General features: G+C 31.5%; 5 protein-coding genes across 9 annotated transcripts in view; 1 reads left to right on the top strand and 4 right to left on the bottom strand.

Moving 5' to 3' along the window:
* Positions 1-2,409, bottom strand: part of LOC107463782 (putative cyclic nucleotide-gated ion channel 7) — a 3,728-nt gene extending 1,319 nt beyond the window's left edge. Inside the window, 4 exon segments of the mRNA XM_021132167.2 lie at positions 1-102; positions 841-952; positions 1,368-1,669; positions 2,096-2,409. Coding sequence (XP_020987826.2) covers positions 1-102; positions 841-952; positions 1,368-1,669; positions 2,096-2,323 — 744 coding nt within the window. The 5' untranslated portion in view covers positions 2,324-2,409.
* Positions 2,409-3,603, bottom strand: LOC127741462 (putative cyclic nucleotide-gated ion channel 8). The gene is made up of 2 exons (XM_052253913.1): positions 3,545-3,603; positions 2,409-3,026 (listed from the first exon to the last, which is right to left on the bottom strand). Exons 1-2 carry the CDS (start codon positions 3,601-3,603, stop codon positions 2,441-2,443), a joined length of 645 nt encoding a protein of 214 aa, XP_052109873.1. The 3' UTR covers positions 2,409-2,440.
* Positions 3,604-5,842: 2,239 nt separating this feature from the next.
* On the top strand, positions 5,843-13,377 carry LOC107463783 (galactoside 2-alpha-L-fucosyltransferase-like). Of its 5 annotated transcripts, none has more exons than XM_052253868.1 (4): positions 5,843-6,093; positions 7,102-7,189; positions 7,715-7,775; positions 12,769-13,377. In XM_052253868.1, the coding sequence occupies exons 2-4, from the start codon at positions 7,103-7,105 to the stop codon at positions 12,996-12,998; spliced, it is 378 nt and encodes a 125-aa protein (XP_052109828.1). In that variant the 5' UTR covers positions 5,843-6,093; position 7,102; the 3' UTR covers positions 12,999-13,377. The 5 variants fall into 5 exon arrangements, with proteins under 5 accessions (XP_052109828.1, XP_020987827.1, XP_020987828.1 ...); XM_021132168.2 differs by having other exon boundaries at positions 6,863-7,189; XM_021132169.2 differs by lacking the exon at positions 5,843-6,093 and adding an exon at positions 8,717-8,832 and having other exon boundaries at positions 7,104-7,189.
* Positions 13,378-15,808: 2,431 nt separating this feature from the next.
* LOC107463725 (uncharacterized) lies at positions 15,809-16,804 on the bottom strand. The gene has a single exon (XM_016082579.1). The coding sequence runs from the start codon at positions 16,802-16,804 to the stop codon at positions 15,809-15,811; it is 996 nt and encodes a 331-aa protein (XP_015938065.1).
* A 4,126-nt stretch (positions 16,805-20,930) lies between these two features.
* The window catches only part of LOC107463811 (translation initiation factor IF3-1, mitochondrial), a 4,657-nt gene continuing 2,964 nt past the window's right edge, over positions 20,931-22,623 (bottom strand). Inside the window, exons 7-9 of the mRNA XM_016082690.3 lie at positions 22,441-22,509; positions 22,137-22,199; positions 20,931-22,008 (exon numbers count right to left, since the gene is read on the bottom strand). Of these exons, the coding sequence (XP_015938176.1) occupies positions 21,295-22,008; positions 22,137-22,199; positions 22,441-22,509 (846 nt within the window). The 3' untranslated portion in view covers positions 20,931-21,294. The remainder of the gene's footprint in view (positions 22,009-22,136; positions 22,200-22,440; positions 22,510-22,623) is intronic.

Here is a 22,623-nt window from a genome sequence, read left to right as displayed (position 1 = left end):
CCTTAGTTCTGGAGGAAGCGAGCGATGATGCATCCATAGCTCGGAATCACGTCTTTGGATCCTCATTTCGTCAAGATGAACCGACATTGAGTCAAGGTATGTCTGTTCATTTCCATGATGACACAAAGATTAGAACTTGCCATGCAAATTTTTTTAAGTACGTTTGATTTTATGACATGAACATGAAATGTTTGTGTCCTAAAGCATAAAGATGTTTTGATTCATCTATTGAACATTTCAAAAGATCATCTGCTAACAGTTTAAGTTAAGCAAATAAACACAAACTGCAGCTCCAGTCATTTCACATGGAAGAGAAACATAGAATGATAGAATGAGGTTTGTGGTTATTGTGAGTGATATGAATGAACTAAGATGAAGTACCTGAGTCCAAGGGTGGCTATGATGAAAACCATAGTGAACTATTTTCTAGGGAACAAAGAAAGTGCATGGAATTGAAACTCCTCCAATTTGAATTAGACACCAAGGATATATAGAATCTTAAATCATATAAAAAACTTGAAACTAATACCGAAGTTTGTAGAGACCATCTAATAGTTACTAAACCCAACTCTGCCTATGTTACATAGCCGGTCCCAATCCCAAGCCTGGATAAAAGAGGAGGGTTGTGCTAGGCCTTTGACAGCTAACATAAAACTTTGTCGAATTTTCATGACATAATACAAATGTCTTAACATATCAAGTCAAACAAAGGAGTAAAAACAGGAGTAGATCAAACTTAAGCCATGTATCTTTTCCAAGGAAAACTAGTTTTATGTAATTTGCATATCAATAAGCATCCTCAATAAATTGAATATCAATAGTGCTTGCTGTGTTGTTCACCTGCATGTTTCCAATCAGAAGTGCGAAAAGGATGAGCCCCATAACAGCTATTGCTATGGAAAACCACACCTCTTTACTGTAGGTGCTGGTTGAAAGCCCTTGGCCAATTGTACTGTCAAACACAAAACAGAAGAAAGCTCAAGCTTGTTCAAAATTTGCCAATGCATATTTAAATTGCAATGATTTTCTCCAATGTTAAATTATATTACATATGACATTCCCTTGATTTCTTATGCCTATATGGATATCCCTTAGGTTACTTGTTTTAACTTTACAGGGGAGTCCCTACTGAGATTTGGAAAATCTTTAAGATAATACAATTGTTAGTGCATATTTATCCACCATTATTTATTACATTTTGGCCTTACACCAAGATAACAAGATCATAGGTTCCAACCACGGAGTTAGCCACTAATGCAGGACAATTTGTGCCAAGATGGCGCATATATATACTATCTAAATTTTCTGAATTCGTCATTGCCTACTGCTTTTGCTAGTTATATAGTGTAGGCAGTGCAACAATTTACCTCAGATTTTGAAGGCCCCACCATAAACAGTAACAGAACTTAGGAAACACTTCAACAGAAGCAACAATACCACTCTTGATTGCTTGAGCAAAGATTCCATAATTGAACTCACCATCAACAAAGCACTTCTTTACAAGAACATCCTCACTGACATTTTTCCAAGCATCAAACCCTGGGATGTGCTTATTGGTACTTCCACAATACAAGAAATGACTATTACATCTATTATCTTCAAGACAAACATTGTTCCAACATGTGTCATTGCGTTCTATGGCAAGTAAGTACCAAACGGAGCCAGTTATCTGGAACAAAGTAGAAGAATGTTCTTAGTAAAACTTTTTACACTGTCAGTTTACGATGTATCAATCATTATGCCTATGTTTTTAGTTTATAAAATCCTAAACCTTTTTTTTCTCATAAACAGTTGAAATGTTGCACTTTTGAGTTGAATCCTTGGATTTATGGATGGATTTAGTATGAAAGGACTAATTTGTCACCATTTTTTGAATGGTGAGAGATGAATTCATCATTTTCAAATCTTGGTGGACGACTTTATCCTCTATATGGTGAAAAATTCTTGATTTAGTAGGCTAGTAGAGATTAGTGGTGATACTTTTGGTGATTCTTGCTATAAACAAGACATCTCTAATTAATTAAAAGTACACATGATGATCAAATGAGGACCCTAAAGAATAATAAGAAGGTTCAATCATGCAACATGCACTTACATGACTAGCTAGCATAAACCAAATCAAATAGTAAATGGCTCCAAGCAGTGCATTTTCTGCAAAAACACCAGCTGTCTTTTTAACTTCCGATGCTAATGGAAGAAACCTTAGAAATCTTGGAAAATATTGCAGGATCACAGTTCTCAACAGTGCCGTTTTCGTACTCAATACCTCTGAATGTCTTGTTTTGTATAGATATTTCCACACTATAATCTGCATTAGGAACATGTAGAAAATGAACCATATCGACAAAGCAATTTTCAAATATAACTAAAATCATCATCAACTTGTATTGAAGTTAGAAGTTTTGTTCAGTAGCCCTTGACAATTCAAAAGGCATGGTTTTCAAACCTGTGGCACAGGAAACACAGACATGAAGTCGATAATGAAATATCGCTGTAAATATCGACTGGCAATCTTTGCAGGATCTATGACAAGTTCACCTCTTCCAAACACACGAGATGAAGGCGCGATATAAGCAGTTCGGAACTGAAAGCTTATGCGCAGGAGATAGATAAAATCCAATACAGTCCTCAATGCTGCTGTAAAATTCGCCAGCGTGCTATCTATGGCGAGGCAGAATGACTTGACGTTGAAGTAAGGGAGATAGAAGAAGAAAGGGTCAACAGCTACTGAAAAAATGCAGAGGATCTCAAAGAACTTGTTCCAATGGAGAAGGTGCTTGTCTTGAGGATCAAACACTTTCTTCTCTGAAACTTTGAGATCTTCAGGGAACACTGCCCAAGTAGTTACACCTGTTTTCAGTGACCTTCCAAATGTTCTGAGTCCTGCTGATCCTTTCTTCACTCCTAGCCTAAAGGATTGTGACGGATTCTTCCTTGCGCGGCCGCCAACATGGAAGATCGATCTTAGCCTATCCATCAAACTCGGTCTGCCTGAGAATGACATGTTAGAATCAAGATCATCCAACCTGCATTATACACTCTATGTTAGCTTCATTATTGGCCTTTGAGTGAATTCATCACATAACCGATTTTATGGACAGAGACCTTGTATTCAGAGATACTGAATTAATGTATTTTGTGACAGGACACAGAGACACTAACAAGAAATATAACTTATTTTTTATTTTTTCTTTCATTATTTTTATCAAATTTTCATAATTATATTTTTCTTCCAAGATTTTTTGTACGGAAAAAATAAGGTAAATTAGGCTTTCACAATTAATTCTAGTTTATCACCAAACAAAATATAAGAACACTAATTTTTGTGTCTTCGTCTTTTGTGTCTTGTTCTTAATTTCCTGTTCTCAGAATTAAACGTAGTCTATGAGACTATTTTGTATCACTTTTTTCAGGACCATAATAATAGTCTACTCTCAATATTTACCTTATTTCATAACCATGATAATCATGAAACTTTTATGTAAGTACCACTTGTGAACATTTGAAGCAATTGTATCTTTATTTTGTATAAGAATTTGTGTACCTTACAAACTTCTCCCTCTGGCCTCCAATATACTGTGACTTGTAACCAGTGTCAAACATTTTGAGGAAATTACATAGATACCCCCGCCAGGAATTGGTGATCTTCCTAGCAGTTTCTTGTCTTGTTATTATACCAGGAAGTTTAGTATCCCATTTCCTGCACTGCAGAGAGAAAGAGAAAAAAAAAAAAAGGAAGCCAAACATGTTGGAAAAACTTTTTTATTTAATTCAAAGAAAAATTAATTATGAAAAAAAAAGGGTGACAAATGATCCTTAGGAAACAATGTAATTGCTTATTCATCCAAGGCTTGAAACTTATCTAATGTTCATTGTGTTGTGTTCTTATTGATTTGATCATCATAATGCTAATTTCTAAGAATGATTGTTTAATTTTATTTTATTTTTTCCCTTCAAAGATCCCTAATTTCCATGTTCATATTAAAGGAGAGGTATACATAATCATGTAAATACAATGTTGAAATGCACAATTGAAACAACATTAAATTAGGAAGGTTAAAAAAATAGAGGAAGACTTACTGCTCAGAATTTTTAAGGCTTTGATTTGAAGAATCAAGAGAGCAATGACATAAGATGCAGATTGATGAATAAAGAAAAGAATGTTTTTGTTTGTGATGATAAAGGAATTGGAATTAAGGTGGTCTGGTTTGGTTTTTGGAGTAGATTTAGGTAGTTTAGACCGTTATGGTAGTTAGGATTATTGTCCCCGCCATGCATGCATGCCATCACAACCTTCACACGTGCTGTACTATTTATTTATTTTTCAGATATCACTCAAGTCTTCTTGCTATTTTACTCATGATATCACAATTGTCTTTCTTTAGTTCGCAAACTTTATAAATGTGATTCACCTTAGTCCTTGGGACAATTTCCGCCACAAAAACGTTAATAAAACCCTGACATGGACAACCAAATGTCATACTGAAACTTGTAAAATGATATCGTTTTGGTTTTGACGCTTAAATAGTTCAAAAACGGCGTCAGAACACTTATTTTAGGAAAAAAAGTTTCAATAAATACTACTTACGATATTTTTTTTAGACTATTAAAAGTGTCAAAATAAAAATGACGTCGTTTTATAGAATCAACGTGATATTTGGTTGTCCACATCAGCGTTCCGTTAACGTTTTTGTATCGAAAATTAGCTTATAGATTAATGTGAGTCACATTCGCAAAGTTTAAAGACTAAATAGAGGCAATTGAAACTTCAGAGACTAAATTAAAACTCATACAAGTTGATGGATTAAATTGAATATTATCTCCTCAATTAATCTGTGTGTAAACCTGTTTGTGCAACTTTATTCGGAATTGTAAAAATCTACACATATTATTATTTAAAGAAAATATGTATATAATCATACAGAAATTAAAACCATATCCGATCCTGACTTTTATATAATAACTTACTAGTAGAAAAGATCTCCTTAGATGTAGAGACTTCAAAATGTATAGTATATTGCTCATAGTTTTATATGAAAAAGGTATATTTTTCATAAATCAGTTACTATTATTTGTTTGTTATCAATGTATCACATATATTCATGTTGAAATTAAAAATATATTATGAAATTAAAAAGAATGTATAACTATCAAGGATCTCGCAAATTAGGAAAGATCCTATCACCACCAAAAATTTTCGATGAGACCAAAAAACACGTTGAAAAATTTATAGCCACTAGAACCTTATCCTTTCTGAATGTAATATTTTTGTTATTTTCTTATCATTAGAAATCTCCTTTTTTTTTTATTGTGTTGATTGATGGTCGGATCTTTTGTATTCATTCTCACATAATCCTATTATATTTTTCTTGGAGTAAAATAACAATTATATTCTCAAAATTTTAATTTTGGACTAATTAGTTTTTTTTTAATATTAATTAAGTCTTCTACGATAATAAATGATGGACATATATATTTTTCCGTCGATAGATAATGCGAAACGAAATAAAGTTGTCCATGCATTTCGTTATTTACAGTGGTGTACTGGTGTGTATTCTTTTACTGTCACATGAATATAAAAATGATGTAGTTTTGAATAATGATTAATGAAACCTTCGTTATTTTTTGAATTTTCATATAACTTTTATCAACGACTCTTTATTTATCATAAATCCTATCAAAACAGGTAAAGTTTCACTCCAAAAATAGTTGATTATCTTTGTGATGATTTTTCATAAATAGATATGTAACTTTTTTTTAAGACATTATTAGTCCTCTGTTTATTATAAAATAAATATCAATTAGATTATTTGTATTGATAATATGATATACTTAATAGTCTTGGCTTTTTTAGTGAGGATATGATTCTCAATGAACATTTCAAGAAACTAATTGATTCCTTCTTAAAACACACAATTTGAATTTCTTAGCCTCAAATTATGCTAAGCCTATTCAAAGGGGGAAAAACAAAGAGAAAAAGCTGAATCTAGAAACTTATGTATTTTAACAAGGTTGTCTCTGATTATACCCCCCAAAAAAATACTGTCTTTGTGGAGCCTCTGTACAGAATCCCTGAATATTTTCTCCCACAAGGTATTTTTCTTTTTTTTTTTAATTATGATCACTAGGACTAATCTGGTTTGAGGAGTTGACTTTTTTCCCATCTCTTTATTGTTTATTCTTCTGTTCTGTAAATGTTTTTTTGATGGATCATCTTATTGAGAAGCACACTTATGAGCTAGAATCATATAACATATGTGTTTCACTTAGCTTTATAAATATCCTGTAGATAAATTCCTAAGTTTTGAATAATCATAATCATGTTGATATAGCATAATTCATGATATATAGTTATATACCCTTTGTTTATTTTTCGAATAAATTCCTTACATAATTCAGAATTGAAATGATATACTCAGATTAAAGCTGCAAGAGTCTAGATTAATTATATGATGTTCTGTTTATTGGATGATGATGATGATGATAATAATAAAAATGGTAAGATTATTTTATTTATTAATGAATAATGACATAATCATGATCATATATCTAACAAATAAACCATGCTAAATGTAGTGATTTTATTTGATTTTTTTAATTACAAATAGAATAATAATACTAAATAAAATGAGTTATGTTACGTGTACACCAAAATCAGCCATCAAAGTCAGCCACTAATGTAAAATACATGTTAAAATACAAATACGCTATGAAAATAAATTAAATTACACATGTATTTATACGCAAATACACTAGTAGTTGATTTTAGTGGCTAGCTGATTTTGGTGTACAAATAGCATTTTTCAAATAAAATATATATTCTTATTGTTCTGGCATCTTGATTGATTATTATTTTTGGCAGTAAATATCTAATTTAAGGGCCATGGAAATACTTGATGATGCAATTGACAACATGGGGTTGAGTAACAAAAAAGTTTCAAAGTTTCTCCTTGTGCTTTTCATAGCTATTCCTTTGGTTTTCATCACAATTACCTCAATGTGCAAAATCTCAAACAATTTTCTTCCTTTTGAGGGGTTTCAAAAAGTATTATTAGCAGGAAAATATCAGAATGATAATAATAATAATAATAATAATCATAGCATGGAATTGCAAGGAAGAGGAATAGTCCAAAATATGACACATGAGAACTTAGGAGAAGGAGGAGAAGAAAAGAATAATACTATTGAGGTAAGCAACATTGTAAAGTTGTAATGTCCTTCTTGTTATTTTTATATATGATTTTAGTTTAAATAAGTTTTAAATTTCTACCAAATTTATATATTTTTTTTGTTTAATTCTTTGTAATTTTTGTCAAATTATTTTAAAATTTAAGATATTTTATTTTGGTCTCTATTATTTCCTAAATATTTATGTATTTCGTTTTATCTTTTATAGATTAATATTTGCCAGAAAAAAGAGTTTTAACTAATAAAAAAACTTAATTTTAACCCAATAATTTCAACCTATATTTCTGATATCATTTTTATTTTTGGATAAAATTTTAGATATTTGAGGATTGGCCTTAAAAAAAATAACTACGGGTGGAAAAAATAACCATCTAAAAAATGAAATTGGTTGAATAAGTTGTGTGTGAATCAAAATCAAACTCTCTAAAATTACTAAATTAGGAATTTTGATGATACTTTTTTTTTTATTTTTAACGTGTAATTCATTCTAAAGTCTAATCTAAACTTAATTAATGGCTAAATTAAGGTATCTCAAGGGAAAGTTCAGAATAATTGCACTGCTTCACAAGGAACAGTAACAGGTGGAGGTTAGTTATATGCTTCTTTTTTATTTATTTTTTCCCTATTTTTTTCAACTTAAGTTTTTTCGTTTTTATTAACGTTAAGTTTTCGTTCATTATTATATATTGTGTTCTTATGAGGTATGATTATGTAGTACATAAAATTTTGTTAAAACTATGGTACAGATTAGATAAGGCACAAATTTAAAAATCGAGAAATAATTTATGATTTACGAGATTTATAATAAGTGCTCTTATTTGATATTCACAGTAAGTAAATGGAATAGTAGTAACTTAATTATAAAAATTAAAGTACCAAACTAAGGTTTGTACATGAATTTTAGAATAAACTCTTCTTTTAAAAAAAAAAAAAACTTGTAATGGCATTTTATCTCCAAGACAAAACAAATAGATAAAGAAAAAGACAAAAATATTAAAATTTTCAATCTCTATTTATATTCTTACAATTAAATAATTTTTATTTTGCTATATTTATATTTTTGTCTCAAAAATTAACACTCATTTGTAATTTTTTTATTAAATAAATATTACACTCGTTAATTAAGCAAATTTTAATTCTTTATTTTAAATTAAAACTCATAATTTATTATTTTATTTATTACTTCTAATAATAAATCATTTTTAAGAAGTGTTACAAATAATGTCTAAATACTTCTTATACTTATATATGATATTTGAAAAAGTATACGGTACCAATATATTATCTGCTAACTTATTACCAACAATAATTAATTATTATATTTTAAACACATGTATAAAGATTAAAGAGACACATCCAAGAAATACATATATAAAGACACTTTCATTAAACACAACCATAAAAAAAACATTTTTATTAGACACATCCACAATTAAACACAATCATAAACAAGAGTTGGCAGAAGTTGATAGAAATATTGTTGGTAAGGTAGCGGAATTGATGATATTATTGTTCTCTAATTTTTCAGGGCCAAAAAATAACACAGAAACTTTCAACAAATGATTCAAAAAATTCAACCACACATGACAAATTTCTTGATGGACTTTTAGCTTCTGGATTTGATGAATCAACATGCCTAAGCAGGTATCAATCCCATTTATACCGCAAACCTTCTAATCACAAGCCATCTCCATATTTGATATCTAAACTCAGAAACTATGAAGAATTTCACAAAAGATGTGGACCAAACTCTAGAGCTTACAAAATATCCATGCAAAAAATAACAACCCCAAGTTCTAAAACACATCATCATCATCATCACAATGATAATGTTGATGCTGCAAAGTGCAAATATCTTGTATGGACACCTGCAAATGGACTGGGAAATCGAATGATTAGCATCGCCGCCGCCTTCCTCTTCGCCGTCCTCACAGACAGAGTTCTGTTGGTAAGATTTGAAGCAGATATGAATGGCCTATTCTGTGAACCATTTCATGGGTCAACTTGGATTTTGCCTAAGAACTCACCCTTTTGGAACCATGAGAATATTGACACATATCAAAGTGTAGTGTTAGCTAAGGTGGACAAAGCTAGAAACTTGACATTGGATCAATTGTTATTGCCTTCTGTTCTGTTTATTAATCTACAACATACAAAAGAAGATCCTGAAATCTTTTTTCATTGTGATCATAATCAAGAAGCTCTCAAGAAAGTTACTGTCTTGATTGTTCAATCAGATCAGTACTTTGTGCCTTCTCTGTTCATGACTCCATCTTTTAGTCATGATATGAACAAGATGTTCCCGGAAAAGGATGCCGTTTTCCACCACGTCGGCCGGTACCTTTTCCACCCTTCGAACCAGGCGTGGGGACAAATTAGTAAATTCTATGATGCATACTTGGCGAAAGCAGACGAGAGGATTGGACTACAAGTAAGTAGTGACGGATTCAAAAAATTGTTACTAAAAGCATAAAGAAAAAAAGAATAAAATATATTTTTTTTACTATTCAATGTATTATTTATGGCGAAAACTCAAGTGCAGTCAATTTCACGTGAAATTGATAGTTGAGAGCCGTTAGATGAAAATTTAGTCAATTCAGTCAAATTATCTAACAGCTCTTAGTTATCAACTTCACATGAAGTCGACTACACCTGAATTTCCACCATTATTTATAATAGTAACAAATACGAGATTAGTTAAGACTATAAAAATATTTACATATTGCTGATAAAATATTTGTAGATAAGAGTGTTTAGACCCACTTTCACTCCTCAACAAGCAGTTATGGACTTGCTTTTAAGTTGTGCTACAAGTAACAAGATACTTCCGGAGGTCGATACGCGAAATCCGGCCGGCACGACGGCTTCAAAGGTGGGGAGAAACAACCATACTCTAAAGGCTGTGCTTGTGGCATCTTTGTATCCAGAATATGGTGAAAATTTGAGAAGTATGTACCTTAAAGGACCAACTATTACCGGAGAAGTAATAAGAGTTTATCAACCAAGTCATGAAGAAAAGCAAAAGTTTAATGATAATGTGCATAACATAAAGGCATTGGTGGATATGTATCTACTAAGTTTATGTGATGTGTTGGTGACTTCTTCATTGTCTACTTTTGGGTATGTGGCTCAAGGTTTTGGGGGTTTGAAGCCTTGGTTACTTTATGGGCTGGTAAGTAATGAAACACATTTTCCACCTTGTCTTAGGGACTTGTCACCTGAGCCTTGTTACCATTTTCCACCTCAGCATCAGTGTAGTGGGAACCCCAAAGAACATTTTGCTACTTCTTTCCCACGTATGTTTGAATGCAAGGATTATTACCGTGGAGTGAAGCTGGGTGATGGTGTAGTTCATTAATTCTTAATTTCTTATCTAGGTTGTAGTTTCATTTTGTTTTCTTCTTTTGTAGTATTGTAGGTGTATATTCATTTACCTTTTTTCTTTTGTTGGTATTTCAATTGAGAATTGTACATTTTATATATTTTAATTTTTGAGTTTGGTTTAAGAATTATAAACCAATAATGTCTCTGAGGTAGCGTTTGTTTTGAGGTATTGAAACAAAAATTGAGAGACTGATAGTATTATGTTTGTTGGTTCAGAGATTGGTACTAAAATTTCTGTCTCTGTCTCCAAAATTTCGGTATTTCAATACCTCAAAAAAGTAGGGACATAGGGGACTAAAATTTTTAAAGATGGAGATTGAAACTTTAATAACATTTTATACCTAAAATACCCTTATTTCAATTAATTAATTCCAATTTTATTCTTTGTGCACATTGAATTAGAGTTTCATTCTTATTTCAATTTCTGTCTCTCATTTTGCACCAAACAGAATACTGATATTTATTTCAATCTCTGTCTCTTAGTCTTTGTCTCTCAGTCTCAGTCTTTTCGTCTCTGTCTCTCCACCAAACGCTACCTTAAGGTTAAAGTTAAGCTATGATGTCTAGTTAATTTTGTGATTATTATTTAATCGGTTGACGATTAGAATTTTTCTAAAAAGCTCAAGTATTGGTTGATAGAATAATTAAAGGTGAAAATTGATATGTAGTAAATTTTAGGTAAAGTTGATAATTGACAGTTTGAAAATTTAGTTAAATCAATCAAATTGTTTAAGGAGTTACTCAGATAAAGACGTTTATAACATCTTTTTTTAAGATGTTTATTAATAATTAAAATTTAACATATATAATCGATTAAAACGTGTTATTTTTGTCAAAATTAGGCCAAACAAATTAATTTGACCGAAAAATAATGAATCAAATCTTGAACTGATCTAAATTAATATTATTTTTGTTATAAAAAATAACTACAATACTATTAAAATATTCTTTATAGTTCAAGATTTGATTCATTATTTTTTCGGTTAAATTAATTTATTTGACCTAATTTTGATAAAAATAACACATTTTAATCGATTATATATGTTAAATTTTAATTATTAAAAAACATATTTAAAAAAAGATATTTTAGACGTCTTTATCAAACCAACTCACAATTATTTAATAACTTTCATCTATTAAAAAGTTGATTGTACTTGAATTTTAAGTCTGCAATATAAACCACTAATCATAAAATATATTGTATTTCCATAATTAAAGATATAATTCATAAAAAAATAAATAAATAAAAGAAAAAGTGATCTTGACGCTGATGGAACATGGGTGGTCAAGCAGAGAGAAGGTATTATAGTGCACCCTCGATAAGTTGCACACCATGAACCAAACTTGGCCACGTGTATAGTAGTAACGTGGGCCGTAAGCAAAAATAGTTTTGACCTTTGACCGTTACACGATTAAAACGGTGCGTTTGGAAACAAGTTGAAAATCAAATCAGACTATCAGAGATTCACTCAGGGATTCACAGGGCGGTGCATAAGTTTTCCGTCACTATCTTTCTTCCCTTCATCGCGTTTAGGGTTTCGGAATTTCGCCCAAGTTTTCAAATTCAACTCAATATCCTCAGATACGGTACGGTTTTTTCTTTGCTCCTTGTTTTGTTTTTTCAGTCATTGTACAGTATAATTTTTCTTATTTTTGGGATTGAGTGGAAGTTGAAAAGAAAAAGATGTTCTAGTACAGTCGAATTTCATACTTTTCATGCTTGATAAATCATTTCAATTTATGCAAATGGAAGGGTTATTTGGGAAGATAGGGATTCAAAGAGCATCTCTTCTGTATTCTGTTTTACACAGGGCTAAGATTCTGGACATTGTATTTGTGATTTGGTGTATATAGTATAGACATTGTCTAAATACACTTTATTTAAAAAAAAAACAAATATTATTATCTTGGTTTGCAAAGATGATCATGAAATTTTGGGTAATAGGTGATTATAATGTGAAAATCTCACCAAGCAACTTCAGGATTTGAACCTCTAATATTGAAGCGTGTAGGTAAAATTCAGATGGTGTCATGAGTTGCAATCGACGGCTTTACTTTTTTTTTGTAAAGATTTTGGGATTCTTTTCTGAATTGAATTGTATGCTTTATTAGTGTAAATGTACTTTGGAAAAACAAAAGTGAGTCTGTTTTGGACATTGTGTCTGATATGGCGATTTCTGGCCATGATTCTTGCAGATATTGGATATTTAAACAGCAGGAAATTGCTCGAGCCTGTACTGATGGGCATAATCAGGAGTTGCTTCTCATTCATAGCAGGGACAGTCTGTGGCATTTATGTGGCTCAAAATTATCAAGTTCCTAACATTACCAAGCTAATTGACACTACCTTGCACAAGGCAAAGCAAGTTGAGGAAACATATCGCAAGCCTAAGAAGAAGGGTTCTGATGATGATAACTACGATTAGTTCCCCTATATGGCGCTACTCCAGAATCAGGTTCATATTGCTGTGATGATAATCTCTTCTTTGTTTTGTTTTCCTCAATGATATATAGGGTCAAATAAATTTGTTAACAAAAGTATATGATATATCGAAATGAATGGAAGAGTGTTAAGAGGAGATTTCTTAGCATTTATAAGAGCTTTTTTCACTTTTTTTTAATGGGAAATGTTATCTTTCCTTTGTCTCCCATGTTTGGAATCTTACATTGAAATTACAAATTAAAGAAATGTATAATATACTCATTTATTAATCTTGAATAGATTTTGGGACTGGGCAAGAAATCTGTTTTTAAGGTCGTCAGAATTATGTAGTATACCTGGAGTTTTATGCCTATAAATTTTAATGGTACTTTACCTATCTTGATATAGTCATCAACTTATTGTGGCTTGTTAATTATACAGTTCCATTGTTGGTGCACAATTTTGACACCAAGATAAAACACTTGCGCGAATAATATTAACTATATATTTAGTTATGTTGATGCACCTATAGTTGTAATAATTCACATTATCTCATGGTGTGTCTATCTATGTAATGTTAATAAACATTCCCATTAGATGTGTCGTCTGCCTGTTTCATCTAACAAATGAGCTTAGATATATATATTTTTTAAAGCAACTTGGAATTTCCTCTAAAATCATCCCCATGAACTTACAAGACTGCAAGAATTAAGGAAACATGGTGGCTGAATATTTAAGTTACAAACATCTCTAGGATCATTGATTGATGTGCATTCTTAGTTAAGCTTTAGAGTGTTATTAGGATATCTCCTTTTTACTTGTGGTGGCATGTAAAAATACCTCAAGCATTTAGAGGCTCTATTCTAAAGACAGAACATAAAGTAATATCAGAATTGAATATGTCATTTTTCTTTTCATTTTGAACTTAATTTTGATGAGTTCAGTGTACAAGTCTCACATTGCCATTCAACCACATATTTCTATTGATAAGATTTTCAAGGTATTGGGTGATTCACTCAAAACACTTCAAATGATTTGGCAAGACAAACTTGAACACCTGTTCAAACTTTTTATTTTTGATAGTGCATCAAAATTAAACCATACGAGTGTGTGTGATAATTTTGGCCAAAATCTGTTGGCGAACACTAGCTAGCTTGCAGGTTTAAATTTGTTGAAGCATTAATCTTATGTTACGGGTTACGGAATTCCCTCCGGGATTGCCGGCATGAAGTCTCAAGACGGTGTGAACTCGAATGTGGGGATCACTTGCATGAAGTTTCAAGAAGGCACGAATTAAGGAAACTTGAGAACAAAATTGTCTAGTTTCATAACCATCTCTCAATAATTACCAACCTCTAATTGTATAATTTTAGATGGTTCTTGAATGCCATTCATATGCTGCTTGTCACTCGTGGTGACGTGTGAAGATATTTTTGTAAAGTGCCAAGGACAAAAATATCTTAAATCTGTCTTCATTTGTATCTAGTAGTTTTTAGCCTTTATCTTTCTGCTAGTACTAATCTCATGCCGCAGTATTCCCCGATATCACTCGCATAAAGTTACAAGGTGATGAAAGTCAAGGAAATGAAGGGGTGAAGCATTTATGCCTCATAGTCATAGGGTCATAGTTTAAGCTTTCAAGTGTCTTTGGTATACTATGCATTTTAAAATAAGAATAACTCAATTTTTGTCTCTAGTGTTTTCTGCTGTCAATCCCATGTTTACCCCTTTGTGGAAACATGATAGTTTAAGACCCCTTTGTGGAAACATGATAGTTTAAGGTAAATCTGGAATAACAAATTGGATGAAACAGAGCACATGGGACCTTGGGCATGGGCCAAAACCTGGAAGTGAAATTACCATGAAGCATAGCAATTGCAAACTTTTTTTTTTGTTAGATGGATTGAACAAGCTCTGATCCTAAGTACTACACAATTTTTTTTTTGTCAGATGGATTGAACAATCTTCGATCCTAATACCATACAACAAACCCACACACTCTTCACATTTAATCTCGCGGTACGGGTTTTTCTCTGAGATCACTCTTAGGAAAAAAGGTGACATATGGGCACAAAAACATTAGAGCCTCGGAATCATTCCCCAATCGTTAGTGACTTGCTTCTCTCTTCACTTGCACTAGGGTTCTGGACTACCTTCTGTTTGGTATTTTAGTTTCTAGAAGACCACATTTAAGAGACCTCATCTTGTTATCTTTGAAATAAATATCGATGACAAAATCAAGTTTTCTTTTTAATGTATGATTCCAAAAGCACTTATTAAAAAAAATCAGTTGTGATCTATTCCTTTTAATTTCTTTTCATTTTTAGTTTTGTTACAAATAAAGTATCATTTTCAAACTTCAAGAAGTCATCAATTATTTTTTATATATTATATCTTCTAATATTAGATAGGAAGGAAAATTTAGAAGATAGAATTTGGGATAATTTTGTCTATATCTTTTGATTGTTTATATTTTCAATTAAATACAATGATTGTCTTGATACTTGTGTAAAATTAAAACGAGACACTTAATATAAAATGAAAATATCTAATAATTATTTATCATTTGTCCCTCAATAAATCTTAATTAACTAGTCACCTAATCTTATGTTTAATGTCCTCTTCTCTACATGAAAAAAAATAAGTAGGCGAAATACAACTCAACAAGATTTGGTCCTTTCTCATCATTTGTTTACTATATTGTATCATATGATAATACACATAAATCTACAGTAAAGTACAATCAAATTATTCAAGACATAAAATCTACCAAGTAACAAACTATGACTAAAAGAAAAAGTTCTGAAATCTGAATCACTCCTCTGATGACCACAGTGGCAACTCCAAATGAAATGGACTCAAATCAGATTTCTGATATCCAGGGATGTAGGTAAATTTTATTGTCTGAAGATCTGCAACATAAATCCCTTCATTAAAAGAATACAAGTACACAGTCTCCCCTTCATATGGGTGAAAACCCCCCACACGCTTATAGTAATCAGCACAAAACTCATTTGGCAAAAGTCCTGAGAAATCAACATGGTGTAGTAATTCCCAGTCCATGGACACCAACTCCCAAACCTTAATATAATTGTGTCCAATTTCAGCAATCCTCAAGTCTCCACAAGAAATTCCAAGAAAACCAAAGCTCATAATGTTCATTGGGTCAGAATCAATAGGGTAATCAAGTGTCTCACCATTAAGTCCATAAGGATCATAAACAAATATACTAGTCCTACCCATGAAATACAATCCTCCTTCATATGCAAAACTCATTGACCAATGAGGAGCAAAAGCAAAACCATCATCTAATATCACAGTCTTTTGTCTCCAGTTCCCTGTCTCTGAGGACCAAACATCAACCTCGAATTCATAGTGTATTGCAATGAAGGACTTGATTCTTACCACCCTGAAACACTTCCTAGGATCAAGATAGTTTCTCCTTGAATCCTCTTTAGGGTCATTACAATAATATGGATCACATGTAAAACCAATAGCATGAAGACACTCCTGCTTCACCTCGAGCGAAGGGAGCTTGAAGGATTCCTTGTTAATGGGGTCATGGAGGAAATAGCCATAGCCACTTGTGTACCTGTTGTCACTACACAAGAAAACATTCATGGAACAACCACACACTGTCCCTTTGATGAAAACCTCAGGGGAAATTACAATCCTTTTGTTCTGATGATCATGTTCTAAATCATCATCGTTATCACTATCATCATAAGGGTCTGGAGGGAAAGTTAGCATGAGTTGATGGGGTGATAGAAAAACCAAGCAAGCACCATAGAACTTCTGCTGTGTCGCCATGAACTGGCCAATGAAGTGAGCAGTTGAAATCAATTCGAGCCAGCTCTTTGAGACGCATTTGCATATCGTTGTTGATCGAAAAGGGAGCCTTGTGAAGATCTCTGAGAGCAAATCGTTGCATAAATGGGAGATGCTGCTGCTGCTAACAAGTGTTGTTGTGTAACAACTCTTCTTATTAGTATGATTGTTGTTGTTGTTGACCAAAAATGATAATGATGATGATGATGATGATGATGATGATGTTGTGATCTGAGACATATTGGTGATAGTGTTCTACATAGAGATAACAAGGATGTTTTACCTGTTCAAATTCAAAAGTGGGTTTCCTCAAAGAACGCAAAACCATGGAGTCTGATGGAGCAACACTGAAAACAAGGAGTATGTGGATTCTTTGGATCATCTCAAACTCAACAATTATATATGAATCATTTTATTACGATCATGTTACCGTCTTAAAAAGTGTTGTTAAAATTAAAATAACGTTTTTTATAGAATTATTATAAAATATAGTTTTTTAAGGTACTATATAAGTTAAATAACTCTAAATTTTAACTTTTATATTATTTTAAAGTAAATTACTATTTGTACTTACGAAAGTTGAAAACGTTGGTACATCTACCTATAAAAAAATAAATTACTATTTATATTTATAAAATATGAGTTTCATATAACAAAATTATCCAAACACTAAAAAATCACATAAACACCCCAAATTATCCTTATCATTATCTGCATCATCTTTTTCCATCCACCACCAGCACCACCACTAACTCCATTCTCTCTATTTCCTTCTATTTTCTGAGTTCGTCACCGCCGCCAGAGTCCGTCAACTAGTGGTTGTCTTCTAGCCATTTTGAAAAACATTCTCTCTCTCTTTCTCTCTCTTTCCTTCTATGTTTTGCTTCTCTCTCTCTTCTACTTCTTCGAATGATTGCGTGATGTAGGTTCAGTGGTCTCTAGGTTTGCAGATTGGGGAAGAGCAGGTGGAACTGTGGACTGAACAGGGGCTGGATTGGAGCTCTGTGTCAGGGGAAGAAGAAGAAAGAGAGAGGGAAAAGGGTGGAGGAGGAAAGAAAGGGGGAAAGGACGCGACGGCAGCGAGTGGAGGTTGGGTGGGACTTGACAGCGCCAGCGACTGTTAAGTGCCACGGCGGTGGTTACGCAGAGGAGCAGAGAAGGGAAAAGGGGTGAGAAGGGGCGAGAGAAAGAGGAAGAAGAGAGGAAATCGAGTGAGGGGACGACAGCTTGGTGGTCGCCGGTAGTGGTACGGTAGTCTGAGACAATTTGCTTTTTCTATTGTTGTTGTTGTTGTTGCTTTATGTGAAGAAGATGATAATGGAGGTATAGTGGTGGTGGTGGTGATGGTAGTGATGAAGGAAATGAGGTGCTGGTGCCTTTGAACTCAAAGTTTGGCTCAGGCGAGGACGAGACTGGGAAGGAGAGAAGGAGGGGTAGAGGGTAATTTGGGGTTTTTATGTGATTTTTTAGTATTTGGATAATTTTATTATATGGAACTCATGTTTTATGAGTACAAATAATAATTTTCTTTTTTATGGATAGATCAACGTTTTCAACTTTCGTAGGTAAAAAGGATAGTACTCATTATTTTAACTTTAATATCATTTGTTGGAAATCTTGATCTTCTATTATAATTTTCACACAATGTTTCATTTGAACTATATATTGCATATGTTCTTTTTGGGCTTTTTTTTTTTATTCTATCACTCTATTTTTATTATTAAATTTATATTTAACATTATGTGTAATATGAAATTTCAGTTTGTATTCTATTCTTTTTACATATAGTTTTATTTGTATATAGCTTGTTATTTTTTTATAGTTATTACAAAATATACATGACACATATTTTATATTTGTTTTCTATTTTCACCTACTATATCTTACCCAATAAAACACCAAACACTAAATACATAATAATTTTCTTGGCATTATCATCAAGATTATTGTAAATTAAAATGCTAAAAGTGTTAGAAAAATAGAACTAATAAAAGAATAATAAAAGAACCATTTATATAATCGATTGTAATCTTAGTGATTAGGTTATATAAAATTAACATTCAATATTAAAAAGTATTTATTATCATTATTATTTTAATATCCATTATCTTGTATAAAAAAAAATTGTATTTTTTAAGTCATTTATCCAAACACTACAACTTTAAAATAAATACTTTTATAACTAAAAATTTAAACACAAAATAATTTATTTATAAGATATGATTAATAAAATTTTTTATATTTTAAACTCTTTTTTTAAAAAAATTATTTAAGTTGTTTAGTTAAATTGGGTTTTACTATGTATGTTTGTACAATGATATCTTTTGTTTACTACTTTTACAATATATACGTTACTTGATTTGATTTACTAATTTTACAATATATATGTTGATTCAATTTACATAAAAAAAATATAAATTAATTTTATTTAATTTAATTTATTTAAAAGGTTAAACAAGACATGTATGTAGATAAATTCAATTTAGGATATTTGTATAATTTTTTTATTTAATTTATCTATATAAATTACCTTAATAATTAATACCAAGAAATTAATATTTTATGATTTAATATAAAGGGAAGGATAAGTCAAACATGGAAAAGGGAAGGAAGGAGAGGAACAGAATTGATTATTGATAGTTATTATTACAATTTGTTTCCTTCTATTGATTTTTTTTATTCTATGTCTATTTAAACTATATTTTTTAAAATTATTATTTCGATATTGTAACAGGTATTGGCACTTTTGGAAACTTTGTAATAAGCAGACAGTGAAAATTTAATATAGTCTTCAAATCACATTTAATTTTTTTTATAATTATTTACGCGATTAATATGAAAATAAAATTATTTTTACTAATATAACATTACATAATTAGATGTATATATAAAATTATTTTATATTAATAATATATCAAAGTTATATTTTTTTAATTATTGCTTATCTTAATTTATATTTTTAACTATTGTTAAAATAATTGAATAATATTATATATAAAGAATGTATGATTGTTATATATATTATATACATAAAATTATAAATATTAAATTAAACAATATCATTTTAGATTATTGTTTTACTAACATCAGGAGAAGCATAAAAGGTTGAAAATTTTCCTTCAATCTAATTAATATTATAGCAATCAATGATAATTATCCGTTGGCTTAATCTAAGTATGATTGTAGAAATATTATTTTACTAGGAAATAAATCTTTGCAATCTATTCAGAATTTCAAAACCAACCATTATTTAGTTTGCTTTTAATATACATTATTAAATTTAATAGGTAGGATCTCTTTTTATGCAACATTCATTGAATATATATGTTATTTATTAAAACTAATTTGTGGTTAACATAATAATAAAAGTAAAACAGATTCTTCTGATATGCCTTTTGTCCATAGTAGTCAAATTATCTGAATTGAAATTAATAAATATACGTAAATAAAAAAGGAAAAGGCCGCTGAAAACAAAAAGGTCTTGGTAACCAGAATAACTAAATTCGGTCCAAAAAAATAAAAAGTGAAATGCCAATGAATTATAACTCAAATGGCATAGTCTCTCCATACTCAATTAAGAGGTTGCGGATTCGAGTCTCCTATTTTTGGTAAAAAAAAAAAAAAGTGAAATGGGTTGTGTTGAACTAAATTCGGTCCAAAAGAATAAAAGTGAAATGGATTGTGTTGATACGTGTTTTCTCATGAATCATAATAGTTAAAATATTTGTATTCAAATTAAAAATGTATATAATTAAAAACAAGAAAAAGGTCATGGTAATTAATAAAAGAGGATTTTCTTCTTTCTTTCACTTTATAATTATGTTAAGAAACTACATTTTGTATTTAGTAAAATATTATCTATCTAAATCAAGGTATGATTTAGTTCACTTATTCTTGATTTGAATTTTTTTATAATTTAAGCTACTTGTATTAGACACTTTAGGAGTTAATATTATCTATCTAAGTCAAAACTCTGCCTCATCCTTCATACAAAAGGTAATAAATTTAGGAGTTACTCTTTAAGAGATTAACCCAATCAAAGCATCCATTAAACAAAAGAACTGAGATGACATTATTAGTACATAGTATCTCAAAGTTGAACTTATTATAGTATCTCAAACTTGATCTTATTGGTAGGCTCTGAAATGAAAAATGACAAAGCCACATCAAACAATAGCCTGTTCTTAGTGGGTGAAAAACAGGATACATGTATCAAAATTTCCACTGGGGTAGTAGTAACACCCCATCTCTATAGTTAAACATAAATTATTAAAAAATGTGCTCCTCCAAGCAAAAATTACTAATCTAGATGTTGTAAAAGCCTCAGCTTAATTCAGCTGAGTATGGGGAAGCACACCCATTGCTTCATTCTTGTTTCTAAATAGGTGAGTGACATTGGGTTTGGAACACATTTGCCCATAACTTTCATACAACACTCCTCTGTTTGACGCAAAAGATGAGATGCCAACACCTTACCAGGAGTCACGACCGAACGAATTCTGAGTAGAATCCTGAGGGTTCCCTTCTGTGTTTCTACGCATCCCTGCTTGTCCACCTTGTTCTCCAGGGCCTCTTTGAGCATTAGAAAAGCCAAAACCGGGTCTTTGATTGGTGTTAGGAGGCCTTGAGTATCTTGATCCTGCAGGAGGAATATATTGATTGTTTGGCCTTGCTGCATCCCTTGTTCCAGGACCTCTATTGTTGAAACCTGTATTATTCGATGATGTTTGTTGGTATCGGTTTCTTACCTCGGCTCTTTGGTATCTATTCTCAGTTGCAGCAGGAGGTGCTTGTGCATGAGATTGAACCTTGTTACGGTCAGCTCTCTTATACCTATTTTCTGGCTCAGGCGGAGACACCGAATCACTTGTGGTAATGTTTTGGTAATCAGAAGGACAAGCATTATTCCAGTCTCTGCTATTTTTCTCTGATCCTCCCACCTCCTCTGCAGCTTCAAACCCATATTTAGTAGAACTGTGCTTCCCATGTTCGATAGAATCACTAGAACTAGCTGTTAATGATTCCGCATTATCTTCCTGAGCCTTAAGAGCCATCTCCAAAGCATCTTGAAATTTTCTTGGAGCACCACCACCTTTTTTAGGCCCATATTTGGTATGTCTAACAATCATAAATACATCTTTTTTTGCCACACTTGGTCCACTTTCCACAACAGTGACATCTTCTATCTGCAAAGATCGTTATGATTTATGAATATAGAATGGAAGGACAAAAAAATAGGAGAGAAATATACATAGTATGTTGTAAAAAAATAACTCAGATTGGAAGTCCCAGAATAAAGCCTGCACCATCATACCAGAGCATGAAGACGGGATAACGCTCCTGTTGTTTCCTGCGTATCACTGCCTGTTGCCCTGCACTGTTTTAAATGGACAAATACAAAGGTATCATAAATTTATTCTGTCACATCATCGTTAACTAGCAATACATAATGCAACTGACTAATGTGATATTTGATGTGATAAAGAGCAAGATCTTATTAGATTATCTCGTTTTTGTTCTTTTATTATTTCTCAAACCTAGAACCTAAACACAAACCTTAAGCAGTAACCTCATCCAAAACCAGAGTGCATATTCCATATATGAAAAAAAGAGAGTACCTTCACACGATATCCCTTCTCCATCAACTTTTTAACCATATCTGCTTTCATCTTCAGGTCTTTCATTTCCTGAAAATGTCAACAGAAAATTCAATATCAAACTTCTTTAATCCTATTCAAGGCTCTTTACTTCCGGATACAACAAGAATAGAGTCAGAATACAAAAAGCTTAAACCCAATAAT

Source organism: Arachis duranensis, chromosome 9, assembly GCF_000817695.3.
Source record: "Arachis duranensis cultivar V14167 chromosome 9, aradu.V14167.gnm2.J7QH, whole genome shotgun sequence".
Taxonomy (NCBI): domain Eukaryota; kingdom Viridiplantae; phylum Streptophyta; class Magnoliopsida; order Fabales; family Fabaceae; genus Arachis; species Arachis duranensis.
This window is presented reverse-complemented; position numbering and strand designations above follow the sequence as displayed.

Coding starts and splice junctions, on each gene's coding strand:
- LOC107463783 (XM_052253867.1), top strand. CDS start 8,960: ATGCAAAAAATAACAACCCCAAGTTCTAAAACACATCATCATCATCAT.
- LOC127741462 (XM_052253913.1), bottom strand. CDS start 3,603: ATGTTTGACACTGGTTACAAGTCACAGTATATTGGAGGCCAGAGGGAG. Junction 3,027..3,544: donor CAGAGGGAGAAGTTTGTAAG/GTACACAAATTC, acceptor TGTATAATGCAG/GTTGGATGATCTTGATTCTA.
- LOC107463725 (XM_016082579.1), bottom strand. CDS start 16,804: ATGGCGACACAGCAGAAGTTCTATGGTGCTTGCTTGGTTTTTCTATCA.